This window comes from Phalacrocorax aristotelis, chromosome 4, assembly GCF_949628215.1.
Source record: "Phalacrocorax aristotelis chromosome 4, bGulAri2.1, whole genome shotgun sequence".
NCBI classification, from domain to species: Eukaryota; Metazoa; Chordata; class Aves; order Suliformes; family Phalacrocoracidae; genus Phalacrocorax; species Phalacrocorax aristotelis.
The window spans coordinates 7,609,382-7,635,333 of NC_134279.1; the positions used below are offsets into that span (position 1 = coordinate 7,609,382).

General features: G+C 42.9%; 1 protein-coding gene across 1 annotated transcript in view; it reads left to right on the forward strand.

The window, feature by feature from the left end:
* The window catches only part of AFG2A (AAA ATPase AFG2A), a 206,079-nt gene that overhangs the window by 160,549 nt on the left and 19,578 nt on the right, over nucleotides 1-25,952 (forward strand). Inside the window, 1 exon segment of the mRNA XM_075090205.1 lies at nucleotides 4,178-4,342. Coding sequence (XP_074946306.1) covers nucleotides 4,178-4,342 — 165 coding nt within the window.

Genomic DNA, 25,952 nt, shown 5'->3' on the forward strand with positions numbered 1-25,952 from the left:
TTCCCTGAAGAATATGGTATCTGTGTCCCACTAGTAACCTTTCAGTGTATGTGCACTTAGACCCCTTTCATGACTGTTGTGGTAACAACAAAAAAATTACATAAACTTGCAAAAGAATTGCTTAATGGTATGAAGTATTCTGGTTTCTACCAAAACCCCAATTACTTAATTTTGTGCCCTTCCTGGCCTACATAAATTATGCAACCCTCACATCTCGACATCGGTGAATTATGTAGCTCTGCACACACATCAATTAATTTTGGCCCCATCAACTTCCCACCTTCTGTGTGCTCCTAGCCTCAAATCAGTTTTGCATCTCCCAGCCGCGAGCGGTTGATTTTTGTACTCCCGGCAGCTCATATCTGCCTGAACCTGCAGCTCCGCTTCAACTCTTCACCCTCCCCCACCTGCCTCTCTGCCTGCAGAGCCAAGCCACCGCCTTCTCCTGCCGAATTCCTCCTCCTCCAGCTCGGCAGCGAGGATCACTCCCAGGCAGCTTTACCTCCCCCGCCTGCGCCAGCGGGTCAGCGCCGGATCCCAGTGCACCCTGTGGGCAGCGGGGCTGCTCCGGAGGTGACCTGGGTGTCCTTATCCCTCTCCTCGTGATTTTCAAAATGCAGATTGCAAGACTGAAGCTCCATCTTCTGGAACAGCGTGTGAAAGTCATGGCATGCTTGGAGCAACCACCTCCAAAACCCTTCCCGTGGGGGAGCCTGCATCATGCAACACCCCGCTAGGAAGAGAAATAGCTTCTAGGTCTGTAAGAAAAGTGGCGGTGAGGAAAAATGTGGTGCCAGCATCCATCAAACTCAGTACTGCTGCCAGCAGCAGGAGTAAGCATGACTTGGGCCTTGGTGATAAAGCTGACACTGCTGCTGCAGGTGTCCACATCGCACACCACAGCAGGCTTCTCTAAGCAACCCAGAAAGAGCTCATTTTCTTCCAGAGGAAACTTCAGTGTGCAAAAACATCAAGAGGGATATCTTGTTCCCTTATTGCTGACCTCTGCGTGCAGCTCGGTTCTGAGTCCGGAATTCTTTTGGCCAAAAATGAAAAGTGTCTCCATGAGAAGCACGCAGAGGACAAAAGCCTGAGAGGGCAGCGTGATGTCCTGCAAGCAAGAACGACCTTGGCTTGCTGTTGCTCTCCCATTGCTTTCAGACCAGCAAGCAGTAGAGCAGGTCTGCAGCCCACCTACAGCCCCACACTGGGGATTTGCCCTCCAGTAACGCAGGACGGGTCAAGGCAGGCCCCTTCCTCGCCCTCTCCCTCGTTTTAGGTTCCTCAGGTGCATAGAAGGGAGGGAGCCGGCAGCTTGCCAAAGGGACGAGGGTGGTGACAGCAGAGTGAGGAGCCGTCGGGCTGTGCTCAGGGTCACCACATTTCCCGTCTGGCTGGACTGTCAGGAGGGCTGCTGGAGACCAGCTCTCCGTTCAAGCTGCTTTTCTCTCCAAGGGCTGGAGGGAATTTGACTCTTCTCTCAAGTGAGGTTACAGAATATTTTCTCTCCTCTCCTTTTTGTCTATGTATGTTTAAGCAGCAAGCACTGCAAAGACTGGCTTGTGCTTTTTTTGTACAGTTCCCAGCACATCTGGCCGTCTTGGACAAGGTCCCTAGGCCTGATTGTAGCAAAAAGTAATGATAGCATGTTTAAAACTTGGGCCTCCAACTATGACTATATATAAAACGCAAAGCATTTGGGACGAACTGGAGGAAATACAATTTTTAGTAACTGAGCAAAAAAATACATTCACTCCTTTACATCTGCAGTTGTGTTTTGCAAGCGTGGGTGCTCCGTCGTGTTAGGAGACCATATCTCAGAACGGAAAGCCGATGCAACACAGGGGAGCGCTTGCTCCCAGCTGGTTGGCATCAAGCATTTTTCCTGCCCCACTTGCACAACAGCCATGGTCATTCATCAGTGTGAAGCTAAGCTGGCCCTAGAAAATGTTCTAATTATCTAGGCGCCCTGATTAAACCTGCCTTGATGTAAAAGAGGTGCACCACCGTGCCCATGTGAACATTTCTTCTTTCTTCTAAATAAGAGAATTCGCTATGGGCATTTCCTAAGAGCATGCAGAACGCAATTGCAGTATAATTCCTCTCCCTCCAAGCCTAGTCTTGAAACATGCAAATTTCTCTTTCAAGTGTGCTGGCAAAAAATGGCAATATCCTGATACACGCATGGTTTAGACAGTGAATTGCACACTGGTTGAGTTACCATCAGCGGGTTGAGTTCTTTGGTGAATATATCAAGAGTGCTGTGGAAGGCAGCACAGTCAGCTGAGGAAAGATCAGTGGACTGCTTGCTTCTTGCTCTCTTTCGTAGGGATCCAGCATTGGCCAACCCCAGGGACAGGTTGGATACGGATCTTCAGTCTTCCCAGTGCAGCCTTCCTTACATAGCTCGATGCAACACACCACAGTGCCGTGCACTTTATGCTGAGCTTTTTTATGTTCTGTTTTAAAAATAACAAGACATCTCTTAACATTCAGGATACATTTTTCCACTGTGAAGCACCACAGCAGTCTTTTTAAAGAAACTCTAGGAAGGGTGTTAACTTGATCAATGCGGTGCAGGAAGGAAAGCTCTTTCCTACTATTTTTTCAGCGTGACTTTCACTGACATGATCAGGCTGGGAAAAGACTTATTGGCTGACAGCCCAGGACAGCCATGCAATATCTCTAGTCATCTGGAACTCAAAACTACTCTGCCCAAGGGAGAACCATAACATAAAAACAATTTAGGTTACATGCTGAATCTTATAAACATTGTTCAGTTTTTAAAAAATAGTTTCAATACTATTTATGTGCATTTGCTATGCACGGGGTTTTTGTTGGGTTTGGTTGGTTTGTATTTTTGTTTTGTTTTGTTTTGTTTTTTCCCTTCCCCCCGCCCCCCCAAACGAAAGTAAGAAAGGCTGGGAAGATTTTTACTTTTTTACTGTAGATGGCTTTCAGAAATCTTGGAAATTTTTAGAAATATAGGGAAGTGAGCTTCCTCTCTTCTCATAAATTTAAGAGCTTGGCTTCTCCTGTCTATCGGATATAATTGCTTTATATAGAGGGATAATGTTTACTTTTTGACCCTGTCCAGAAAGCACAGAGTCACAGAAACACCAGTTGAGGGGGCTTCCAGAGGCCCTGCGGTCCCCATCCTGCACAGCACGGGACTGTTGTGAGCACCAGATTGGGCCGGGCTTGGCTTCATCTGGCCGAGCCGCAAAACCCCCGAGGACAGAGTTTCCGCAGCCTCCCCGATGGCCTGCCCCAAGGCTGCACTTCTCTTCTAGAGATTTTTCCCTCCCGTCCAGTCTGAACCCTCCACGCTGCCCTCAATGGCTGTTGTTCCCCCTTATGTTGTCTGTTGCTGCTGCCCAGAGTTTGCTCTGTCACCCTCCCACCTCCCCAATGTATATATAATCTGAGTAACCCTGGGAAACCAAAGCACGAGGGCTGATATACATGTATGAAACGGAGAAGTTGGGGCCTTAGCTTGTAATCCATCTGTTGAATTTTCAACTGTCTTGTGGCACAAGAGAAGGAAAACCCAGTGTTTTTCCATCAGTTCAAAGCTGATGCTAAAATGAATTCATTATAGTACCTTGGCAAGTCTATGGTTTTTTCTCTCCTTTTTTGCAGCTGAGCATCACTGGCCTCTGTCTATTGTTACCTTACTTTGCATAAAAAACTGTCAGAGTAATCTGCTCTTCTGTAAGCATGGGCAGCTCTAATAGTTTGGGGTAAAGCAACATGAATCCAGAATGTAAGCTCCACTTCAAAAATCTCCTTTCTCTACTTGTCTTGATTGAAGATCTGAACTTGGGACGTGTCCATTGTCACCTGTCCTTCTGCCAACTCCTAACATTCCAGCACACCTTGCAACAAGCCTAAAATTATTATTTTAGGAAAATGTCTATGGTTCCTTTATGATTCCTTTTTTCCGTAAACTGGTATTTCTCAAGCTGAGTAGCCTTGCTGTCTTTTCAGCAACTGATCCATTTTAACACAGGAGAATAACCCCTCGTGCACATAGCTTGATTGTTCTCGTGCAGCTTCTTGCTCTTGCTGAAATTGTCAGTTATTTGGCAGCGTTGCTGTTTTTGAGTTGTGGTTTTTACTTTCTTCATGTGATGCACCATGTGCTATAACTTTTCCTGTGATGCTTTCATTGCAGGCCTTGCTGAGACCAGGACGAATAGACAGAATTATCTACGTGCCATTGCCAGATGCAGCCACTCGCGGGGAGATCTTCAAACTTCATTTTCAGTCCATGCCAGTCAGTGATGATGTCTGCTTAGCGGAGCTCGTTCAACACACGCAGAAGTACTCAGGAGCAGAGGTAAAACTTTTTGAATGGTAACGGCCAAGGAGCTGGTGCACAAAATTGTGTTTTTAAATCTGAAATCAAGTATCATCTGGATATCACCCCTTGAGTTTTCTCAGAGTAGGGGGGGGAATTATGAAAGGGAATGTTTGAGAGATTTCTGTGTTTCTGCCCAGAAAACAGAATACCATCTGGGGCTTTTTTCCTTCGAGATCTCCCATCAGAGGATTGTTGCTGGGGAAAGGCCTGTTCCAGGGTGAGCTTTAGTACCATCATGTGTGGCCTCATTAAGGATGTTCTGCCAGGAGGAGTGGAGGGGGGTGGGTGCAAGTGTCCCCAAACTGCCCAGGCAGTTCACCTGGCTCTCCCCACATCCCCGGGGATCTTTTGCATTTAGGATTGTGGCTGAGAACCTCAGATGGAGGGAGAAGAGACACAGTTATGAGACAGTGTAGGGGAATTGCAAAGGAGTCATGAGAGGACATGAGATGGATTGAGAACTGGCTCAACAACAGAACTCAGAGGGTTGTGATCAATGGGGCAGAGTCTGGATGGAGGCCTGTCACTACTGGTGTTCCCATGGGGTCTGTGCTGGGTCCAGTCCTGTTTAATATATTCATCAATGACCTGGATGATGGGATAGAGTGTAACCTCAGCAAGTTCGCTGATGATACCAAGCTGGGAGGAGTGGCTGATACACCAGAAGGCTGTGCTGCCATCCAGCGAGACCTGGACAGGCTGGAGCGCTGGGCCGAGGGGAACCCGATGGAATTCAACAAGAGCAAGTGCAAGGTCCTGCACCCGTGGAGGAACAACCCCACGCACCATTACAGGCTGGCGGCTGAACTACTGGAAAGCGGCTCTGTTGAGAAGGACCTGGGACTGCTGACCATGAGCCAACAATGTGCCCTTGTGGCCAAGAAGGCCAACGGTATCATGGGGTGCATTAAAAGGAGTGTGGCCAGCAGGGCGAGAGACGTTATCCTCCCCCTCTACTCTGCCCTAGTGAGACCACATTTGGAGTACTGTGTCCGGTTGTGGGTCCCCAGTTCCAGAAAGACAGGGAACTACTGGAAAGAGTCCAGTGGAGAGCTACCAAGATGATCAGGGGATTGGAGGATCTCTCGTATAAGGAAAGGCTGAGAGGCTTGGGTTTGTTCAGCCTGGAGAAGAGAAGACTGAGGGGGGATCTCACCAATGCTTATATCTAAAGGGTGGGTGTCAGGATGACGGGACTAGGCTCTTTTCATTGGTGCCCAACGACAGGCCAAGGGGCAATGGGCACAAGTTGGAACACGGGAAGTTCCACTTAAATATGAGAAAAAACCCCTTCCCTGTGCAGGTGCCAGAGCAGGGGCACAGGCTGCCCAGGGAGGCTGTGGAGTCCCTTCCCTGGAGACATTCACACCCCGCCTGGATGCGTCCCTGTGCCCCTGCTCTGGGTGTGCCTGCTCAAGCAGGGGGTTGGACGGGGTGATCTCCAGAGGTCCCTTCCAACCCCCACCATTCTGTGGTTCTGTTACTTTGAAGGTTGTATTTTCCTATTCCATATAATCAAGACCTCACAGCAGTACTTACTGTTATAGCTCGTTGCTATTAGTTAGTCAGCTTCTGACAATGGACGTCGGACAATTATTTCCTGTCCTGGGTAGAAGGAGGAACTTTCTCAGATGCTGCTGCCTGGCAGTTATAATAAGCATTGGTACGTTAGTGGTCACCACTCTGCTACCTGAATATTATTCATGCCAGTGTCTCGTGAAAGGATATTTCATTCTTTCGTCATTTTGATTAATTGAAAGTAATTATATTACTTCAAAATTCAAAGAATGTAATTAAGGTTGCCAATTCGAGCTCTTAAAAGGCATGAAATACCAGAATTAAAATTTCCACCTTACTGTAGCCAGTCCTAGTGTATGCTTTATCGCAACATCTTTAATTACAGTCACCTTCTGCTTTTTCCATAACTGAGTGGAAAATGTGATGTGCCTGCCTCGGCTCCGCCATCTTTCTGTGTGCTGTTTACAAGGGCAGGGAAATAAGCTGAACTTTTGTCTCGGTCCAAAAGAGAGGGTGACTGTGGAGTATTTGTGTGATTCCTATAACGCTTGAAGGCCCTTCTCAACTGACTGAGCATTGGATATGCTCCCAGGCAACACTTTTGCTCATTTAGCTATCACTTAAACGCTGGTATGTTGTAAAATGCTGCATTGCCTACTAGCGACCTCTGGCTGGTGAGGGCACTGCTGTGAGTGCTGCATGTCCAAGGGACGGGGTGAGACCTCGCCATACGCCGCGGCAGTGTCTGGGCCAGCCTCCAGGCTCGTTCCGGGAAGCTGTGTCACGGCAGACACCAAAGTCAAACCCGCAAAAGCTTTCGTCCTCCACAGCACAGGACAAACTGTGCTCTGGGAACAAATGAATGAAAGCTGCGTAGGGAGCAAAGCTGTTCTGTGTAGCGCATCTTTTTGCTGCAGAATGTGGGATCTCATAATGAAAAAAAGGCAATAACAAAAAGGATTGCAGGCTTAAATGTTGGTCTGGAGAACTGTCGCAGCTCTACTGCCTCCGTGCTTTGGAGCAGTGGCTTGAAATAGTACTGTGTTTTTACCTGAATATGACTTTTTCTGCCCTGGGAAAATTTATCTGCCTCTGGCTGAGTTACAAGCCTCCAAAAAAATAAACACAAATATATTATCTGTTGTGTATGGAAACTGTCTTCTTACCAGGCAACAACTGTAATGCTTGTATTTCAGAAATTCCAAGCATATGGGGATTTCCTTTGGATCTGGATCAGCTGAGGCTCTAGTGGTGAATTCCTGTGCCTAGTTGATAATGAGTCACAAATGTCTTGGTGCTGGCTTTGTACAGAATCAAAAATAAGTTAATGGGTCATTGAGTGCAGCTACAGAGTAGTTGCAGGGGGAAAAAAGCCTGCCTGTTTCTAATAGGGCATTTCTCACTAATTTTGTTCTTTTGCATCATTCAAAGAATTATAATAACTGGGATGTAAAGAGTAAATACAGAAAGAGCCTCAGTCAGTGTTCCTTGGAAGAATATATAAAAAGTCTTGACAGTTGGCACACACAGCGGCCAGTTTCATTAAAGCCTTTTCTTCCTAGTGTCTCCAGCTTCCCAGCTTTACAAATAGTTTCCGCTGTTGAATGGCAAGTTCCCATTCCACTGTTCTGCCCTTTGTTTAGAAAAAGAAATGGAAAATTCTTGGTTTTGTGACTGGAAGATGCTGTATGAATAGAGTGTTGCGTGTAAAGATGCGTTGAATCATCCTGACATGAGCTGAATAAACAGCAAGTAAAGTGGATAGTTCAGTATGCATCTGGCTTCCAACTTGGCCTTTTTTCAGATCGGATATTTGTATATTTTTGCCTGTCATCTTTTATGACCACTTATCTCTGTTCACCTGCTGTATGTACGTTTGTCTTAATGAGTACCTTTAAAGGTACATCAAGATAGCAAAATAGAGTGATTACTTCCCACTCCTTCACGTGAGAGAAGATGGAAGATAATTTACGAGGGTGAATTACAATTTCCTTCTCTCATGTGCAAGTGAAGTTTAATGTAAAACCAAAGTGCATTAGAGGAGCAATGTCTGTACAGTTAGCTTTTATTATGCTAATAATATAGGTCAAACAAAGCCTCTGCTTTCTAGACATTTTTGGGCTTGAGTTCGATATTCATTCCAGGCCCTTCTGAAGCAGGGCTCTGCAGCAGTGTTTGAGGCTTTTCTTCAGGGGTACTTTGGTATCTGTAAATCATGAAAGTAAGAAATTGATTTTAGAAGTTCCTGAGTAGCAAGGTTTGGTCCCGGAGCTGGTGCTGACAACAAAGATCATTCCCTCCTCCCTCTAAGGCAACTTCTTTGGCTGCATCTCTGCCCTGAAGGAATCTGCCTTTTCCCAGGACCACCTCAACCTCTTTTTAGCAGAGCCGGTGTGCCCGAGCCATGCGCGGGGTAGGCCTGATTGCTGCAAGGACAGCTCTGCAGTAACCCTATGTCTCATTCGCCCTCCCAGGCAGGCCAGCAGGTTTCACTGATGTGGCGGAGGAGCAGTCAGAACTGCTCTTGTCTTTGCCCCCAGCTTTTTTTCCTAAGAAATTCCTACTGAAGGCCATGCCCAGGCAGCTGACGCCTGGCGTGGTTCAGCAGGAGGCTGTGCTGTGCTTTGCTGTGCTGCACCGCTGGCTTTGCCAACAACTCCAGATGCTGTAACATAGCACCGAGCACTGGTAGGTGTGGAGGAGAAGTCTCTAGTCCTTGAAAGTAATAAAAATGGTTAAAACAACAAGCGCCATGCTGCCTCGAAACTTTTGTGAGGTTTATTCTAGTGTTCCTGCTTTTTATCTGGGGCAAAATTGCAGGAGATCCAACTTTTATAAAACTGATTTTTTTTAATGGTTTTATATAATTGGGATGTCTTCACTTGGAGGTTGTTCAGTCTGCCATAGCGTTTTCCTAGAGCATTTTCCCTGTTATACTTCACACTGAGGAGTTTTATCGGTTTGATTTCTCACTGTGCTTTCTATAAAGTACGATTAATTAAAAGATGCAACCACAGAAGTATTTGAAAGCAATGTTTTAAAGTGCAAGCAATGTGAGTGCTTTGGGTCTCATTTGCATGCTTTCATGATGCTGCTACAGCCAGCTTGCTTTAGGAAAGATGCGCCTTCCACAAACTACATTTTCAATTTGGGGTTCAGATTAAGTGTTTCATAATTATTGGCTGCTCTCTGTTGTAATAGAAAACACTAATATTCTCAATGCGCCTTCTAGGGCAAGTAAGAACAAAATCACAAGGACAGTATCTAATAGGAAATTGCTTGCTCTGTAATTTTCAAATTATACATTGTCTCAAACAGAAAAGAAGAAAGGCTGTAGCTGGAACTACAAGGCCTAGAGGAAGGACACCTACCTTTACAAATGCAAAGACTGATGTCTTTGTTAGACCGCTGGGGGGGCGGGGGGAGATTGTATCATTTGCCTTTCCAAATTAAGTGTGAGGGGTGTGTCTGTCTTCACATCCTTGGAGTTTGGGAAAAGGACTGAGCAACGGATGAAGACAGCGTTTCCCCACTGTAGAAATATTGTGTTCCAGAAAGTAGGTGATAAAAAGCAAAATAAACCCTGTAGAGCGAGCGACCTTCTTTTATTGTCTAAGCCCCAGTCAGATTGTTTGGTTTTGTTACAGTTTAGAAGGCAGTAGCAGAGAGGGAGGTTTTCGGCAGAAACTGAAATCAAGCGTTGAGTTGGCTTGAGTTTAAAGTTGGTTAGAAGTAATAAAAAATTAAATATTCTGGATATGATGAGAATATTCTTAAGACAAGTGTGCTTATAAAAGTAAGCTAATGCGACTGGCTGCTTTTATGTTGGTGGAAAGCAGGTCATGGTGAAAGCGAAGGCTGGCATTGTTTCTATAGTATTATCAGTTTCCATGCTTACAGGGCACAGTAGTAAAGCGGGAATCTGGGAACCTGTAAATCTTTCACTGGTTCTTAGTCGAAGTAGAATAGTTAATGTAAAAAATATCTTTCTCACTTTGCAATAACTCTCTATGGGAACACAGAGAATGAAGGACAAAAAAAGCAAGCCAATGAAGGTTTGCTCTGGCTCAAATGAGAGTATATTTGATGCCAAAAAGTATCTTTCCAGCAGCACACTAGCTCGAATCAGCTACAGCCTTTGACTCTTAAACTATGTGTTCCAAAACATGCATGTTCTTGTTTACCAGATATTGATGTATTTAAACTATAAACTTTATCAAAAGCCACCCCAGACAAGGAAAGCCTCCCCAAATTCCTCCTTTCCTTATGGTGGAAGGTACCAACTACAAAAGAAGTGACGATGCATTCCACCATAGGTGTACAGGAGGGTAAACTGTCTTTTAAGAGATTGGGAAAAGTTTGTCTCTACTAAAGAGCATCTACAGTAAAGGTGAGAGCTTAGATATAGGGGGAAAAAAAAAAAACATCTGACAAATTAGGATGTGTTATCTTCTTTACATCTACTTTTTCATGAAGGAAAAGACTTTCCAGACTTAAGGGAAAGGCTTTCTGCTTAACATGTTTAAAGGGCAACGGATGCAATCCTGTATAGTAGCCTAAAAAGAGACACAGGCTTTTGGGAGTGAAGGCAAAAAAAAACCCCAAAAACCAAACAACAAAAACCAGAAGTTTCTCTGTGGGAAAAAAAACCCGAGTAGACCCTTCAAATCATGTCCTGACTAAAGCTCATTATTTTAATTTTTAAATACAAACATGTTTATTCCTTTTATGCTTAGTTATGCGAGATGCAGGGTGTGTTCAATTCCCATTGAATTCAACACGTGGTGAAGGTGCTCCCCATCTCATGCCTTGGGACTGGGGCCTCAGATTTTGGACTTCTAAGATACCACCAAAAAATGCGTAGGTCTCATCAGAAATGTGTGATTTGAAAATACCCTTTGGTAGTTAAAGCACCTGTGGCTGAAATGTCTCTGACCTGACTCTGCTGGATGGCCTTTCGTTCTGAAGGAGTTCTGCGTAGCTCCGCACCAGGATACGCTGTTACAGTGAAATGCAGTTTTCAAAGGGAGGAACGCTGTCAAATTGAAACGCAGCGAGCTTAAGGCCTCAGATGAACCTCTGAAGTTTCTCTTGGAACGATCCATAGGATCAGTTAATTTATATCACTTGCTGAAAAGTGAATATTTTTGTGTGGGTGGGTGAGGAAAAGAGTGTCAGTCTTCATCCAATATGGGTAATATGGGATCACCACCTTCCTACACACATTTATCAGTGCTGAGGATGTGGTTGGCACAGGTGGCTGGAAGGTGAGGAAATACCTGGCATTCGGATTGTTTTCCGAATGTCAATGTTTGGGATAAACGAGATGAATCACCGGAAAGGAAATAACTAACTGCACAGGACTTCCCATGGGATTTTGCTTGCTGCTGGTCTCACAAGAACCTCGTACGTGCAGAATGTGCTTGGACAGATTGGGAACTAGGGCAGCGCAAGTGTCTGGGTAATCACTCGTCGGCATGGGGGTGCCGAACCACAAGACTTTGTGGCGTTACGCCGCCTCTCCCCGCTCTCCTTTTTAGTCACTTTAGAAAGATCTGGTTCCCTCTGTGCATTTTTCGGAGATTGGGGAAGGGTTTCTTGCCCTGAGTGGGCTGACTTTCATCACGTCTGGTCTCAGCTGAGACCCGCTAAAGTACTGCATTCATTCACCCTATGAGTGTATAAAACATGGTTGGCAATTAGCATGTTTATGCAAAACGTAAGGTTTGGTGTACAGGAGAGTATTTGCACTGAAATTTATGCATGGCTAGCTCATCTGGGAAAGAACATTTTATCCTTCAGTGAGATAATGATTTGCTAATAGTTTAATCATGCAGAGGAGATTTAATGCATCTGGCTGAAGGGACATTAGCGTTTCCGAAAAGGTCAGACCCATTAGCAGCTCAGGAGGATACAGTCAAAACTGCTTCCTAAGTAACTCAAAGAACAGTGATCCTCAGAGGAACTTGGGGAAAATGCCAGGGGGAATTTGAATGAGCCCCCAGGCGAGCAGCAGGCAGTGTTGAGCTATGAAATTTAGCCTGCTTCTCAGACCTGAGATTTTCTTCCTCCATACAGCCCAAAGAGCTGAACATTTTGATTCCTTAAATGTGGAAACAGTTAGGGTGCAGGAACCTTACAGCTAATTTCAGTGTATTTTTTTGCTTCCTTTCTGTGTCTTCATTAACTATTTTAATGGCAGGTTTTGTAAATGAGCAGCTGTGTTTGCTGTTGTCCTCCCTGTGCCTTTGAAGGGCCGTTTCTTGTGCATGCCTGTTTGGAGACAGACCCTGCAATAGGCGCGTCACTCGTGTCAGGGGCAAACAATCCTCTGCCAACGGGGCTTCTGATGAGCTGTAGTTTTCGCCAAACCCGCCGAGGCCGTGGGAGACGTCGGCGTTTACCAGCGGCGCTCACTGTGCTGTTTGCCTCCCTCCCCTGCCCTTGCCTTCCCTTTTCCACGCTACCTTGCGGGCGGCAGAGTTACCAGGAGCTCCCCTTTGTTGAGGGTGGCAGAGGGGAGTGTGTTGCCAGCCCAGCAGGGGACTGTTGAGCTGTCACCGAAACAGGCTTGTAAAAGAGGGACCTAGACTGATACTCCGTCAGCCAGCTTCACTTGCCCTCTGCTCTTGCCTGTGGCTTTGCTGCTTTGTTGTCCTGGTTTTGGCTGTAACTCCCAGCAATGGAAAAACATGTTGCTTTTTAAAAGCAGATGGAAATTCATTCCTGAAGGGGAAAAAAAAAAAAAAATGTCTCTTTAGGCTACTGCTATTGTTTTCTTTTAGTTTTATTTTTTGCCTGTGAGCTATTTCTAGCAACTTTTAATTTAATTTAATTCATTCTTCTTTTTTTTTTTTTTTCCTTTTTCTTTTTTAATCAGACAGCGGGGATTATTCTTCAGTGTCTTAAAGCACACACGCTTTCAGTATACCAGTGATTACAAATGGGGGTATGTAATGTTCAGAGTACGAACTGCATTTGCAAAGATCAGGAAGGAATTGAAAATGTTGGTTTATTTCTGCTTTTTGAAGTATTTTCATTTACGTGATATAAATGCTCGTATCAGTTCAGAGTGGTAGAATTAGCTGTTACGTTAAAAAAAGGAAAAGAAAAAAAAATTAAGCACTTTTCCTCACACTGACCTGTTTTTCTGATTTAAACCTGTAGTGCTGGCACTTGATCTTCTATGTTATAATGCGTCACAGGGTATGTGGTTAGAAGCGAGCTTGCTGCTTGGAGTTTGACTCAACTAAAGCGTAAGACAAGGCACGCAAATTAGAGGAAGTCACCAAAAAGCCTTTGCGCTTCGTACAGGATTAATCCCTGATCCTTGACTCTTACATACCGACTTCAGGGCCTGATCCTCAACGAATACAAGTTGCTGTAAATCCTGAGTACGATTTAGTACATTAGCAAAAGATACGTCTGAAGTTTTGTTTCATTTTCCGTAAGACCGCTGATTTGTATCCGCTTTGTTCATAAACGGGGGGGCAAACAGTGAATATTCTTACACAACCGTTGTTATTTCTCATGCCTTTACGATTAGCGTGTGTCTGACTGGCTTAAGTGCCTGTTACGAGTACTTTTAATAGTACGCAATGCCTGACTGTCAAACCTCAGTTTACCTTTCCCTACGTGTATATGCATTTTCTGCTTGGATATGCTGAGGATTTCAAGGGGGTTTCCCACGGAGGGAGCACTGAGGCACAATCTTGGGCACCAGCTTGGCCAGGAGAGCCGCAGAGGGCTCCCTGCTTCTGCGGTAACATTTCCTTTCCGTCCTTAACAGAATCAGGCCTCCAACAATACAGGTACCACTTGGACAATGATACCCAAAATAGTTCTGATTATTATCTTAATTGGCACTAGGAATATTTAAACGTAGTACCTGAAGGCTAACTCAGATAGGATGTTTATACCAGGTGAAACCGTACAGAAGAACACCTTGTGCTGACCTACTTGTATTTCTGGTACTGTGCCAGTTAAATTGCTGTCAAGGTGGAAGAAATGTTAATGAATGGCAGAAGAAGAATAGAGCCCAGGTATAAAAGCTTATTAATCTGCCTGAGTATTGTTGCTGTGAATAAAGAACTTGTATTTTAATGACAACACTGTTTACACTTCACTGAACTGCAAAGATTGGAGCGGTGTGTGTGTGTATGAAACAAAATATTTGAACATATATTGGTATCTTTGTGTACATATAAAATAGGATGTTTGCCTTTGGCAGTCATCAGCGAAGTAATTGTTTCTGTTGTGAAAATTTGGAACCTAATAATGAACAATAAAATAATATCTAATAAAATCAATAAGTGAGCCGTTGGACTGAAGATCTTGAACAATAGATGTACTGAATTTCAAACTTAAAAGCCGTCGCTATTAAAGCTACATTTGTATAGAGCGTGCCCCAACTATTCCGCTTCTATTGCTTTCTCCTATAATAGAAATAATATTTCATTTGTGTAAAGTAAATGTCGAGTTTATTTGGGGAGGGATGGCCATTATTGATGAAGTGTTTGGAAAGAATTTTTATTAGGCTTTTTTTCTTAACATTTTCATTATGATACGCTTTAATACTTCCTATCCCTAAAAACGTGTATGAGCCACAAGCTTACACGCCTGTTGTCATCCCATTAAGTTATTTGAGTTTGAAAATGCACTCTGCTGTATTCCTTTCAAAGGGGTTTTGATTATGTCTAATTTTATTTTTCTAAGTGAGATTTTTTGGGAAAGAATAGTTGAAATACCTGGGTTTGTTCTGCTTTCTTTTTTTACCCACAAACTTTAGCAGTAACATCTATGGAGTTGGAGGCTTTTTGGTGAGATTAAGCTGCGCAGCAGTAATTCTGAAACCGTTTGAGAAGTTGTCAGTAATTAAGATAGTCCCTGATGCTGGATGTGGGAACAGGGAAGCTTTCAAGTATTTGCAGCCAAACCTACGTTGTCAAACAGGGAAATTTTCATTCTTGCCGTGTAACTTCTGTTTTCACAGCGTGCCTGAACCCTGGCTGTGCACGAGGAGGAGAGCTGCAATCCCATTGAAGAAGGCACTTTAAGGGGAGCTATCTGTAGCTGGCTTTCTGTCTTGTATCTGAATGCACAGAAAGATTTTGTATTGGCACAAACCTTGGGTCTTAGCATTCAAACCATTGCCTGGAGCAGAAGCTGTCAAGTAACGTTTCTTAGCACTGCTGAAAAGCCGATGGGTGCATGCGCTACTGTAACTCAGATTTCTGTATATCAAAAATTGGAAGTTGTTATTTCCAAGTTATATTTTATGGTTTCCTTTAAGTACATATGGAAATACATAAAGCTGTAGATTGCCTTTGGCAAAAGGATTAAATGGTTATTGGCAGATGGAAACAGCACAATAATAACTCGGCAGCAAATTATTAGCTACGTTAGAAGCAATTCCATGGGCTGTTTTGCTTTTTAATTAAGCTTTTTCAAACTATCACCTAGTTCTCAGCTTAAGCTTTTTGTTTCTTGTCTTTGAGTAATGAAAAGGTCAAGGATAGTCGGGTGGAAAAAAAGCCCTTTCAGGTCTTAGTCTTCTGTAATTTGTCCATGGCATTCCATGTATAGAAGTGAGCCATCAGATCTGGGTTGATCACTTGCAGTGGAAGAAAACAGAGCAAAACCCAAGATGAGTGCAATTGCTAATTGGTTTTGACATCCCCATTGTCAGGGGAGGAGAACCAAGAGCATTTTGCACACTTCAAAAGAGCTGCTTTGGATTTTGTTTGTTTGATGGTTTATTTTCTTATTTAGGGGAGCGGGGCAGGGATTAGTTATGATTTCAGAGTAATTGGCATCTTACAGAGATTGGCTTTGTGGTGTTTGATACTTCATTTCCTAGCAAACAAACTAAATTTGTGATAATACTAGACTATTACCATTAAACTTACGCAGTTAAGCATGCCATTGGAGGGCAAGGAAGGGAAGAGCAGCAATCTGTCTTCTGTTTTGACTTGTATATTTTGGTCTTATTGTGCTTTTTACTGGGATAAATCGACTCCGTCTGTTTCTGGAACTGCTCCCAGTGAGCTCCCGTTTGATGAGAAACTGATGAAGAGGGGGGAAAAAAAAATGTACCTGGCTCATAGGTTAGACTCTGTGAGTGTCCTGTGGTGGGATGTTTTCAAGTACTTGTGAGACTGTGTCAGGAAAACTCTTTCTGCTCCATCTCTCTTTGGCAGCCACTTTCCCTTGCAAGGCACGGTTTTCGTCGTTCAGCCAAGAATGAAGGAGCAAAGGGAAGAAGCCAGGAGGCCAGGTTGATGGGGGTTTTTCTCATGACATGCAATGATAGTTGTCACGCTGCCACGAGCAAGCAAAAGAAAAAAAAGAAAAAAAAAAAAAGCCAAACCCCAAAACCCCCCAAAACCAAAAAACCAAACCCAAAAGCCACATGCCATTTGCATTTCTCATTACCTCTGCAAGTCGCAGTTGTGGCTGTGTACCTGGGGAGAAGTGTTTTGGGGAGTTCCCTTGCCAGGGAAAGGGTACGGTATGGCTGTAGGGATGCGGGCTCATCGCAGACTCTTGTAATCAGACGCGTTACTGCTTTATGGGATCTTGCCATTTCTGTGGTCATTTTTGTGTATTTACGTGTTACATAAACTGGGGGAAGAAACAAAGCGCACTCCTTTGTTAGCAAAACAAAATTTGCAGGCAAGAAAATATGCTCAGTAATTTAGTATAAACAAGAGAGAACAAAACTTTTCTTGATTTTTGACTTTTCTAGTTTAAGGCCTGAGGACTTCCAAAGAAGAGCTGGCAGTCTTGTTTTAATATTCAAACAGTCAGCACTCATCTTAAGATGTCAGTTCTCTTCAGAAGTGGAATACAGTCAAAATATTCAAAGCTGAAAACTTGTTCTTAATTTCTAACATTCCTTGTTACTAAATTTGTAAAAGTATTTGTGAATTCAGTGAAGTAAACTCAAGGAAGAAAAACTGGGATCTTTTTGTATTTTAAGAGACTTTTAAAAATGTGATTGTATGTATTGTAATAAGTATGTGCCTGCGTGTGTATATATATAAAAAGACCTTCCTTTTCTTGTTTATGATTTGCTTCAAGCATATATAGAAAATAAGTTCTATAAGCTGTCTATGCAGGAGGTATTCTTTCCTTTCCTCCTCCTCCTTTGTATACTGTTTTTTGCACTTGTGAGCTAAAAAAATGTTTTGAAACTCATTGGTTTATTTATTTAAAAAGAAAAATCTATATTTGATCTTCATTAACCCCTGTTTATTAATAATGATATTTATGGAAGAGGGGGGCAGGGAGGAAAGCATGAAATTCATTTGTCTTCTATCAATGCTTGGAAGTTGGAGGGGGAAAGTAAACTTGAGAATTTAGACAGTATCTTACCCTAGGCTAATTGTTTACCATTAAAAAGAGAGCTTGCTTGCAGGAGGGAGTGTTATGTTTTGAACTTACTTCCTTGTAACTCATAAATCTTGGCTGTATAAATGTTCAGTCATTAATTAAGGCTTTCAAATTAATCTGTTTCCTGACTGGACTTGGCTGATTTTGCATAGAGCAATGCTCTTGCCCAACTTCCCAGTTTAGGAGTGATCTCAAGTGTGTGATATGGAAGTATATGATGTTTATCATGAAGAGTTAGTGAACGGCACGTATGGAGGAGGGGGAGACGCATTTTGTTACGAACACGTGCAGGAAACAGGGCGGTGGTATCCAAATGGTTTTGCGTACTTTCATTACTTCCCTTACTTCAAACAATGGCAAAAACTGGCTATTTTATATTGATGCACGTCAGTCCTGAGCGGAAGTATTTTTCTTTCCTTTCGTTATTCTAGGATAGTGTTCTGTCGTTGCAAATTCAGCCAGTTTACTCAGGATGATATTAAAATACAGCCAAAAAGTGTCTCTCATGTGATGGAAAAAGATCTCAACTTTTGTTAAAGACTTTTTAAAAATTAATTGGTAGCGTTATCACTCAGGTAGTAGTATCGTTGCATTCATGTGGCCTGCTCATACAGAAACGGAGAGCGGGTTTGGTGTCCTACTTGTGTTACCCTTTACAAACGTGTGTGTGTGCGTGCGTATATATACGTGTGTGTGTCTCCTTTCTTACTTATGAAGGCATAGTAGGGGCTTTTACTATATATTTAATTATTTCTCTAAAATTTAGGATTTTCAGAAACTCATATTTGGGTGATGACTTGTACCATATACGCTGCACTATAAATGCTTGTGTTATCTTCAGCGCTTAATTACACACAGGTCCGTCTTTGCTGTGTTGACAGTGAGTCTACCAGCTCTTCCTCTGAAGTGAACGTCCCCTAGCCCATACAATGAATTTGCTGTTAAAGGCGAAGCAGCAAAAGCTGCAAATGAATCATCCAGCCAAGCATGGTATATTAAAACCAGGTAAACCTGTTGATGTGCTGCATTTTGTAGCTATTTCAAACCAAAAATGTTTTCATTGTCTGGGTCCCAGTTGACTAGACGTGCATTGCAGCAGTCAGCTCCCTTCAGTTCTGCACGTGCAATGGATTTCATAAATAACTTGTAAGGTTTCTGTTCCAAGCCGTTTCATTTGTACATGAAAAGTAGAGAAGTAGGAGTTAATCATGAACATGAACACTAAAATTGCTAACGAGAGATCTTTCTCCTTCAGTCTATGAAAGTGTGTTACTGCTCATGTTTTCTTTTGTCACGAAAGTGCAGAGATACCACAGTGTTAATCGATGTACCCTTTAACAGGGAACTAAGAAGTAGTCTGCAGTGTGTGCTTACAAATCTGAACCAACGGTTATCTGCTGGGAACATATTTTTCATTACTTTCATATATGTGTTGCACCAAGGAAGATATTTATTTCTGATGGCTAATTAGAAATTGGTCTGACAAAGTTTCAAAGTCTGAGAGAGTTTGAAATCTGAATTTAACTCTTCAGCTGAATTTCATCACCTTTATCATTTCAGCCAAAGCCAGACTTTTAATGCCTTCTCATTTCTAGCCTAGTCAAAGTTTAGATTGTTACCCTACAGCATTTCAAAGCTTTTCATGTGCATAAAAATTTCCGTGTAACCAATGGAATTATTTAAGGTATTTAGAATCAAAAACATGTTTGAGCTCGCTAAATCCAAGGATTATTTCTTTAATTCCTAAAGATTAAAATGTCTTCTAATTTAATGTATATTATTAACTAGATAGCAGATATAACAGAAGGCGTATCAAGCTTTTATTTATTTTTTTATTATTTTTCAAGGTAAGATGTATTTTTGCAGCCGTATTCAATTGCTGTCATTTCCTAAATGTTCATTCATGTCAAACCAACTGATGCATGGACTATCCAACGCTGTTTTGTGTGATTGGATTTTGATACAGCAAAATGATTTTTTCCATAATTAAGACGACCCCTTGAATTTTAATGGGATCAAAGAGTAGGCATGCTCTCTTTCATTTTGTCCCAATCTAAGTTATTGTAACTGTTTCCAGGTCTTTCAGTGTTGCTTTTTACAGGTTTCTAATACGAGACATGGCTATATGTGTTTGTGAGGATCAGTGGCCAGATGAATCCCTCTCCTTTTAATCAGCATTTTGAAATTGACTAGAACTCAGCGAGGCCTCAGTGATCACAGAACCACAGAATGGTGGGGGTTGGAAGGGACCTCTGGAGATCACCTCGTTCAACCCCCTGCTGGAGCAGGCACACCCAGAGCAGGGGGCACAGGGACGCGTCCAGGCGGGGTGTGAATGTCTCCAGGGAAGGGACTCCACAGCCTCCCCGGGCAGCCTGTGCCCCCGCTCTGGCACCTGCACAGGGAAGGGGTTTTTCCTCATGATTTTCCTCATGTTTAAGTGATACTGTAGGCACGTTAAAGAACAGCCTGACTTTTAAGAACAAATCTGCCACTCTTATCCCTTCTTTTTGAAGCAGTAAAACTTTTTTTTCCCTTTACTCCCTTGACCCCATACGATTATTGCCATCCAGTAAATTCTTTCAAAAGTAGCCCCATCCACAGAAATGGGCTACGGCGACACAGCATCAAAGGCATGCAGGCAGCGAGTGACCCGCTGAGTTAGGCAGGCAATGGAAATTCAGGTGAGCTTATCGTGCTTGGAACAAGTACCATGTGGAGCACGATAGGAAGGCTTGATAAATTATAAAACATATCATTAAGAAACTGTGGTAATAAATCCCTCTTCTGTCAAGTCTGCATTTCATTGGAAACAGTCCTGGGCTTGCTGGGAGATAGGGTCGGATTGTCTCATTGGTTTCTTCTTTCTTGTGAATTTGATAAATCGTATGATGCGTCATAGTTGGTAACAAGGTAATCGTATTTCAGTGCCTGAAATGATGCCTGGCTGACACTTATAACTTGAAATCTGTTGTTACGTAAGACTCTGAAGGCGTTCGGTGTTGTATTTGGTAGTATATATGTGCCACCTAAGTAACAGAACAAATTATAATGTGCCTTATTTCTTGCCATATGCTAAGTAGGACTGTTTTTGCAGCGTGCAGATTCAAAATCAGGAACTATATTCAAAATACCTCTGGGGCACTATTACAAATTGTGTCTTTTGCAAGGCGCACGTTGGTTTCGGTACCTGGCTCCTGTGAGATGCTACCAGCAGGTTGCATCAAGTCACTGAAGAATGGCTGGTACTGGTTTCGCTGCCGTTCTGATACGGTACCATTGAAAGAGGGGCTTGGAAAACACATCAAGGAAGTTCAGAAAGTTGCTAAATTAAAAGAAAAGAAAAAAGGAAAGGGGGGAAAAAAACCCAGAAGTAGTGTTTTTTAAAAAGTGCTTGAAATTGCTGGTTTGGGAAGAGTAAATAAAGAGGGTGAGCTAACGGAGGTGGTGAGAGCCGTGGCCAGTGAGCTGCTCTGCTGACCTCGCGGTCCAGGGGCTCCCAAGGCTTTTCCTGAAGAGACCTGTGCAGTATCAGTGTGCGGTCACGGCTCATGCTGTGGTTTCTCAAGGTGAACAAAACAACGTTACTGGTGTTAAAATGATAAACCTAGTCCAGTCCTAGCCCAGTCAGGATCTGCACAGAACAGGTTGTTCCCGGCGAGTCGGAACAGCGCTGATAACATTTGGCAGGAATCGCAAATACGCGTTAATATGTGCATTATGATAACAGAGAGAGTCTATTTTGAGGTTTCTTTTTGATAGTAACAATTCATCCTTGGTTTTGAGGTGATTCCTGAAAGAAAGGACCTCTTTCCTACAGCAAACGGTCTTTCTTGCAAGTCTCTTGCAAGTCTCTCATTTTTAAAACAGAGAGCTTTTAGTCACTTTATTTTTTACTATTTTAAATCCAGCAGTTTTATTGTACTAACGTTTAGCCTGCCAGGACTTTTTAGCACCAGATTTTTTTAATTTTAAAATAGTGAGGGTTTTCTGTTGTTTGTTTCTTCTTAATTCATATGAAACATTTAAGGAAAGCTTAATTAACCCCAGCATGCAGGGAGAGGGAGAGGAAACAGTACTCAGCAACTGAGAATATAATTAGCTACATTTATACAGAAGTGATTGTATTACCTAAATCCCCTTTTTTTTTTTTTTTTTTTTTCACAGATTTATTTTTGGATTATTTTGGGGGCTAGGAAGGGAGGGCAGGCACAGGCTCTGTTTGAAAAATAAAGGAAAAAAAAAAATGGAGGGAGTAAAAATGCCTCCATGGATCTGGAAAACAGGAATATAATGAGCTATCTCTGTTTCTCTGTAGAGCTAAAGTGCTGGTCTTACTCTTAAAACTCCTTGACAGGGTCAGAGTTTAAATTTCAGCTTCGAAGGTTTGCCAAGCTCAGAAAAGCCATGCGAGTCGCGTCCTTTTCTCAAGGTGTATACATAGGACCAGGCTGATCCTGGATACGGAGGCCAGTCTTTTTACTCGTTGTTATTAAAATATTTTGTTACTTCTGCTGCAAATTAACATTGGTTTGAACATTTTCTCTCTTAAGTATTGTTCAGTCTTCCTCATTAAAAAAACATTTCCTCAATAATAATAGGTTCCATATGTAGATGTACTATGTATGTAAAATGATACACATTAATATAAGTAATCGCACATGAAAACGTGGTTTTTTTGCTTTTCACAATGTAATGACTCTTCCCGCTCCAGCCTTCTGCCCCCAAAACAAGCAGAACAACAAGAAAACCAGCCGAAAGGAAATTTGCAGTTTTAAATAATTTTCCAGATACCATGTTTTCCAAGTTCAAATGGAGCTGGCAGAGGAGGCGGCTGGCCGGCAGAGATTGATCGCTGACTATTCCAGGAACAGCTCGACTTTCTGTGCAGCGCGGTCAATGGCAGGGGCTTGCGTGCGCCTGACAGCGAGCGCACTGAAAGGCCCTGGTGCGGGAGAGCTGTTCACCATGTGCTTCGCTTCAAAAAATGAGGGCAAGTCCTTCAGGATGCTTTATGCTGACGGGGAGGAGACTTCCTCAGGTGCTTACAGCTGAGTGTTTGCTTGAGTGTTTTGCTGAACTGCAACGGCGTGGTGAGATGGAGAGACTTTACAGTACTTCGCACACCATCTCAGAAACATATGGGGAAAGCGTTTCTTAAAAAGAAGTTAAAACAAAACCCCTTGCCTTTTTAGAGGGTTACAACAGTATTCCAACATTTGCCTGTAGAAATAACACCTGACCTCCATTTCATTAAAAAAAAAAAAAAAAAAAAAGAGCTATATAAAGCCAAGTTACCTCGTGAAATCTCTGTATTTTTTCATCCTTTGTGCATGATTTTAACAAAAGGGAGATTTCCATGTGTTCTGGTTAAGTCTTGTAACATGATGCAATCAGGCAGTTTGGCTGATGAGATGTTCTGCAAATATCCTGCAGCAGATGAGCTTGCTGGCTTCTGCGGGGTGGACGGTGTAGGGAGGGGAGGTGGGGGAGAGCTAAGAGCATTCTTTGCTCCTGGCAGTTGCTTGTGCAACAACGCTTAAAAGATTATCAGAACCATTTCCTAAAGCAAAAGGGACACATCAGATTTTTCTTCAACCCAGAGGTTGATGACAAATATAAGAAAAATAAAAAAATCCTCAGTAAGATGAAGTAGTACAGGGTGTAGCTCTCTCATTACTTACATAGAAAAAAAATGTAGTTATTAATTGTACCTCTATAAATTTTTCTTTAGGCTTTCTTCTGGGAAGAATTATTTAGAACACTAAATTGAGTAATTTTTTTAGTTTTGTGTCATTGACTTAATTTTTTGCATTAGAAATAGAATTCAGAATGTTTCAGCTTGAAAAGATTTTAAGTATTTCAAGTCAAAATGACTTTTTCAAGATTTCCTTTCAATTTTGTTGCTATTGTGATGGGCGAGGTTGAATTCGACCCTTTGTTTATTTGGGTTTGGATTAAATGATATATTCCGCTTGGGAAATATTCTGTTCTCTGTTCAGCAGAAAGCTTTTACAATTCTGCTTTTGGATGAACCTAAAATTAGAGGGAGTTTGGTTTTCTGGAACAGGCAGGGAATAAAAAGGAAATATTTTTTTCCTTTTTTTTTTTTTTGCACATGTTGATAGAGGGCACTTGTACTTCAATGCCAGCATCCATTTTCAGCTCTTTTCCTGCTGCACTTCATCACTCTTTTGTTAAGAAAACTGAGCAGAGCAGGTAGCACTAACAGTCTGCACTTTCACGTGGACCCGTGTGTTTATGTTCTTATATTTATATGGACTCCGCGCTTGAAAGATAACGCTTACTATCTCAGGTGGAAACGGTAAAGTTGTAGGAAATAGGTGTTAGAAAGCCTGTAGAAGAATATTTAGTTGATCTGTATCTTAAAACATATTCTGTTTTGAAAACGTATTTAAATGATTTAATGATTATACATAGCTGTGGGTGACTAATCTAGTCTATTGCTGCAGGTCATGGGAATAGTCATAAAAAGTATTTATTCCGAACATGAACCCGGATGCATGCTTTCCTGACATGTTTCCCATATGGTCTGTAAGTAAACAGTAAATCAGATAGAGAAGAATTGAGGAAAGAGGAAAAAGTGGGTAAGGGGATTCTGCAGCACTAAAACTGCAGCCCTACCTGGTCTGAAGCTGTGACTTGTTTTCTCTCACAAGCAAAGAGAAGAGAGAATTAGTCTAAGTGGAACAAAGATCTTGTGTAGCCATAGGAACGCACAGAGGTACAGGCACCAACCAAAAACATAACACCTTTATCGGAAAAGCATTGACCGAGTGCAGAGAAAACCAGTCACCTCCAGAAGTGGCGTGCCGTTCGCTCCCTTATGCTCAGTGCTGCAGCAGAGGCTGGCGCTTCTCTGCAGACTTCAGCCTGCGCGTTCCTTTCCCGAAAGCAAAGCGGTTTTAGGGAATTGCTGGTTGCATTTCGACGACTCGCCGTTCCTGTCCTTGTCGACCTTACCTGGTTGTACCTTCACAGGGTATATCTGCCAGAACATCCCCATCGGACGTGTGGTTTTCCGCTTGGTCCTCGCTGCTCACGTTGGGAAATCTGAGCAGGGAGGCAGGAACATTGCAGGTGGTCTCTGTGGGGTATGGTTAGGGGTCTGAGCTGTGAGGGCTGCAAAACCGCATTTTCTGTTGCAGCTAAAGAGCACGCAGGAACTCCTGAGCTACGAACTTTGTACGCTGGCTGTGTGAGTGGGAGGGTAGGACTTGTGCTTGGCAGGAGGAACCATATTTTGATGCTGTCACTTCAATATACATGAAAAGCTTCAATCTCTACTCATTTGTTTGCTCTGTGTTTATCTGTTTTACCTGACTTAGCTTTAATTCCAGCTGAGGAATCAGTCCCAAGGCTCTGCAGTGTTGTTCCTCAGTAGTTGTAGCCTAAGCAGTTTTTCTTTTAGCCACCATGGTAATTTCTCAGTCACGGAAAGGGGCCATTTCATAGCTCCGGTATCTTAGGCTGGAAAATTTGCACCTGGATGCAGCTCACACAGGCTTTCCGTGCCCTGTGATCCCTCTGACTTAAAGTCCTTGCCTTCTTTCATGGGCTAGAGAAAGTACGTGCTTTCTGTGGGAAATGATGAGGAGATTAGAGAGAAGAAGCTGGTTTCAGTCCAAAGGGTGGTGATATATATTAGCACAGTGTATAAGATAAAGCCAGATCGCTATTCTCTGTTACCTTGTGAGACTTCAGCCTAGGGCTAAATGCAGCCACAGACGAATGCTCTTTCTTGTACTTCTAAGGGCACGTCAATGCGAGGAAGTTATCCTGGAATGAGATAGGGTGTGAATGTAAATGCAGTAGCTGTTCCAGCATAACATCCTGTGGAGACAAGGTCTTGGTGAAGTGACTAAAAGCAATGGAATGACTTCGGTGGAAGCTGAGGGCAGCGAGCCCCCGCTGCGCCCCCCGCAGCAGCCAGCCCTGCGAGCAGGGGACCGCCTGAACGCCGCATCTCCACAGACTCGCTTCTTTGTGGTGGGGATTCAGTGTCTGGCCACCTTTATGCTGGCTGCTTTTCCTGTCAACGACGCTTGTGGAAATTGTGATTTACTGCTTATTTTATCAATTGTCAGATGAGGTTGAGGGTGATGGCCAACAGTGTTACTGTAGGTGACATGCGAATGCAAGCCATAGTTTAACACCCAGCATGTGACTGATGGGGAATATTTTAGCTCTGCCATCTCTTACTGGTTTTTGTCATTCCTGCAGATTATATCTCAGGCTTTGACCATCTCTGTAGGGATCTAGGGTCTCCTGCTCTGGAAGTGGTGCAGAAGGAAAACTGCTGCAAGGAGGAAATGTGTACTTGCACTTCTCTTTCAGAAGAAATTGAAATGTTAATGGACTGTTTGCAGTGTCAGAGAGGTATATGCGTGTGCACACTCTTCTCATGGTACTCTGGGAGTTAAAAATCACCTCTTTTTTAACACTTGAGAGGTTGTTACACCAGTTTTTGGGCCTTTGCGCTGTGATTCAGTTGTTACCTATTCTTTATGGCCTGCTGAAAATTAATGTTTATCTTTGAAGTGCCTTTTTTCAGATTAAGTAGAGCATTAATTAGTCAGCGTGAGGAACACAGTGCATTATTCTACCGCAGCTTTCCAACATGTCAAAAGCTGATTACCAGATGTAGAGATCA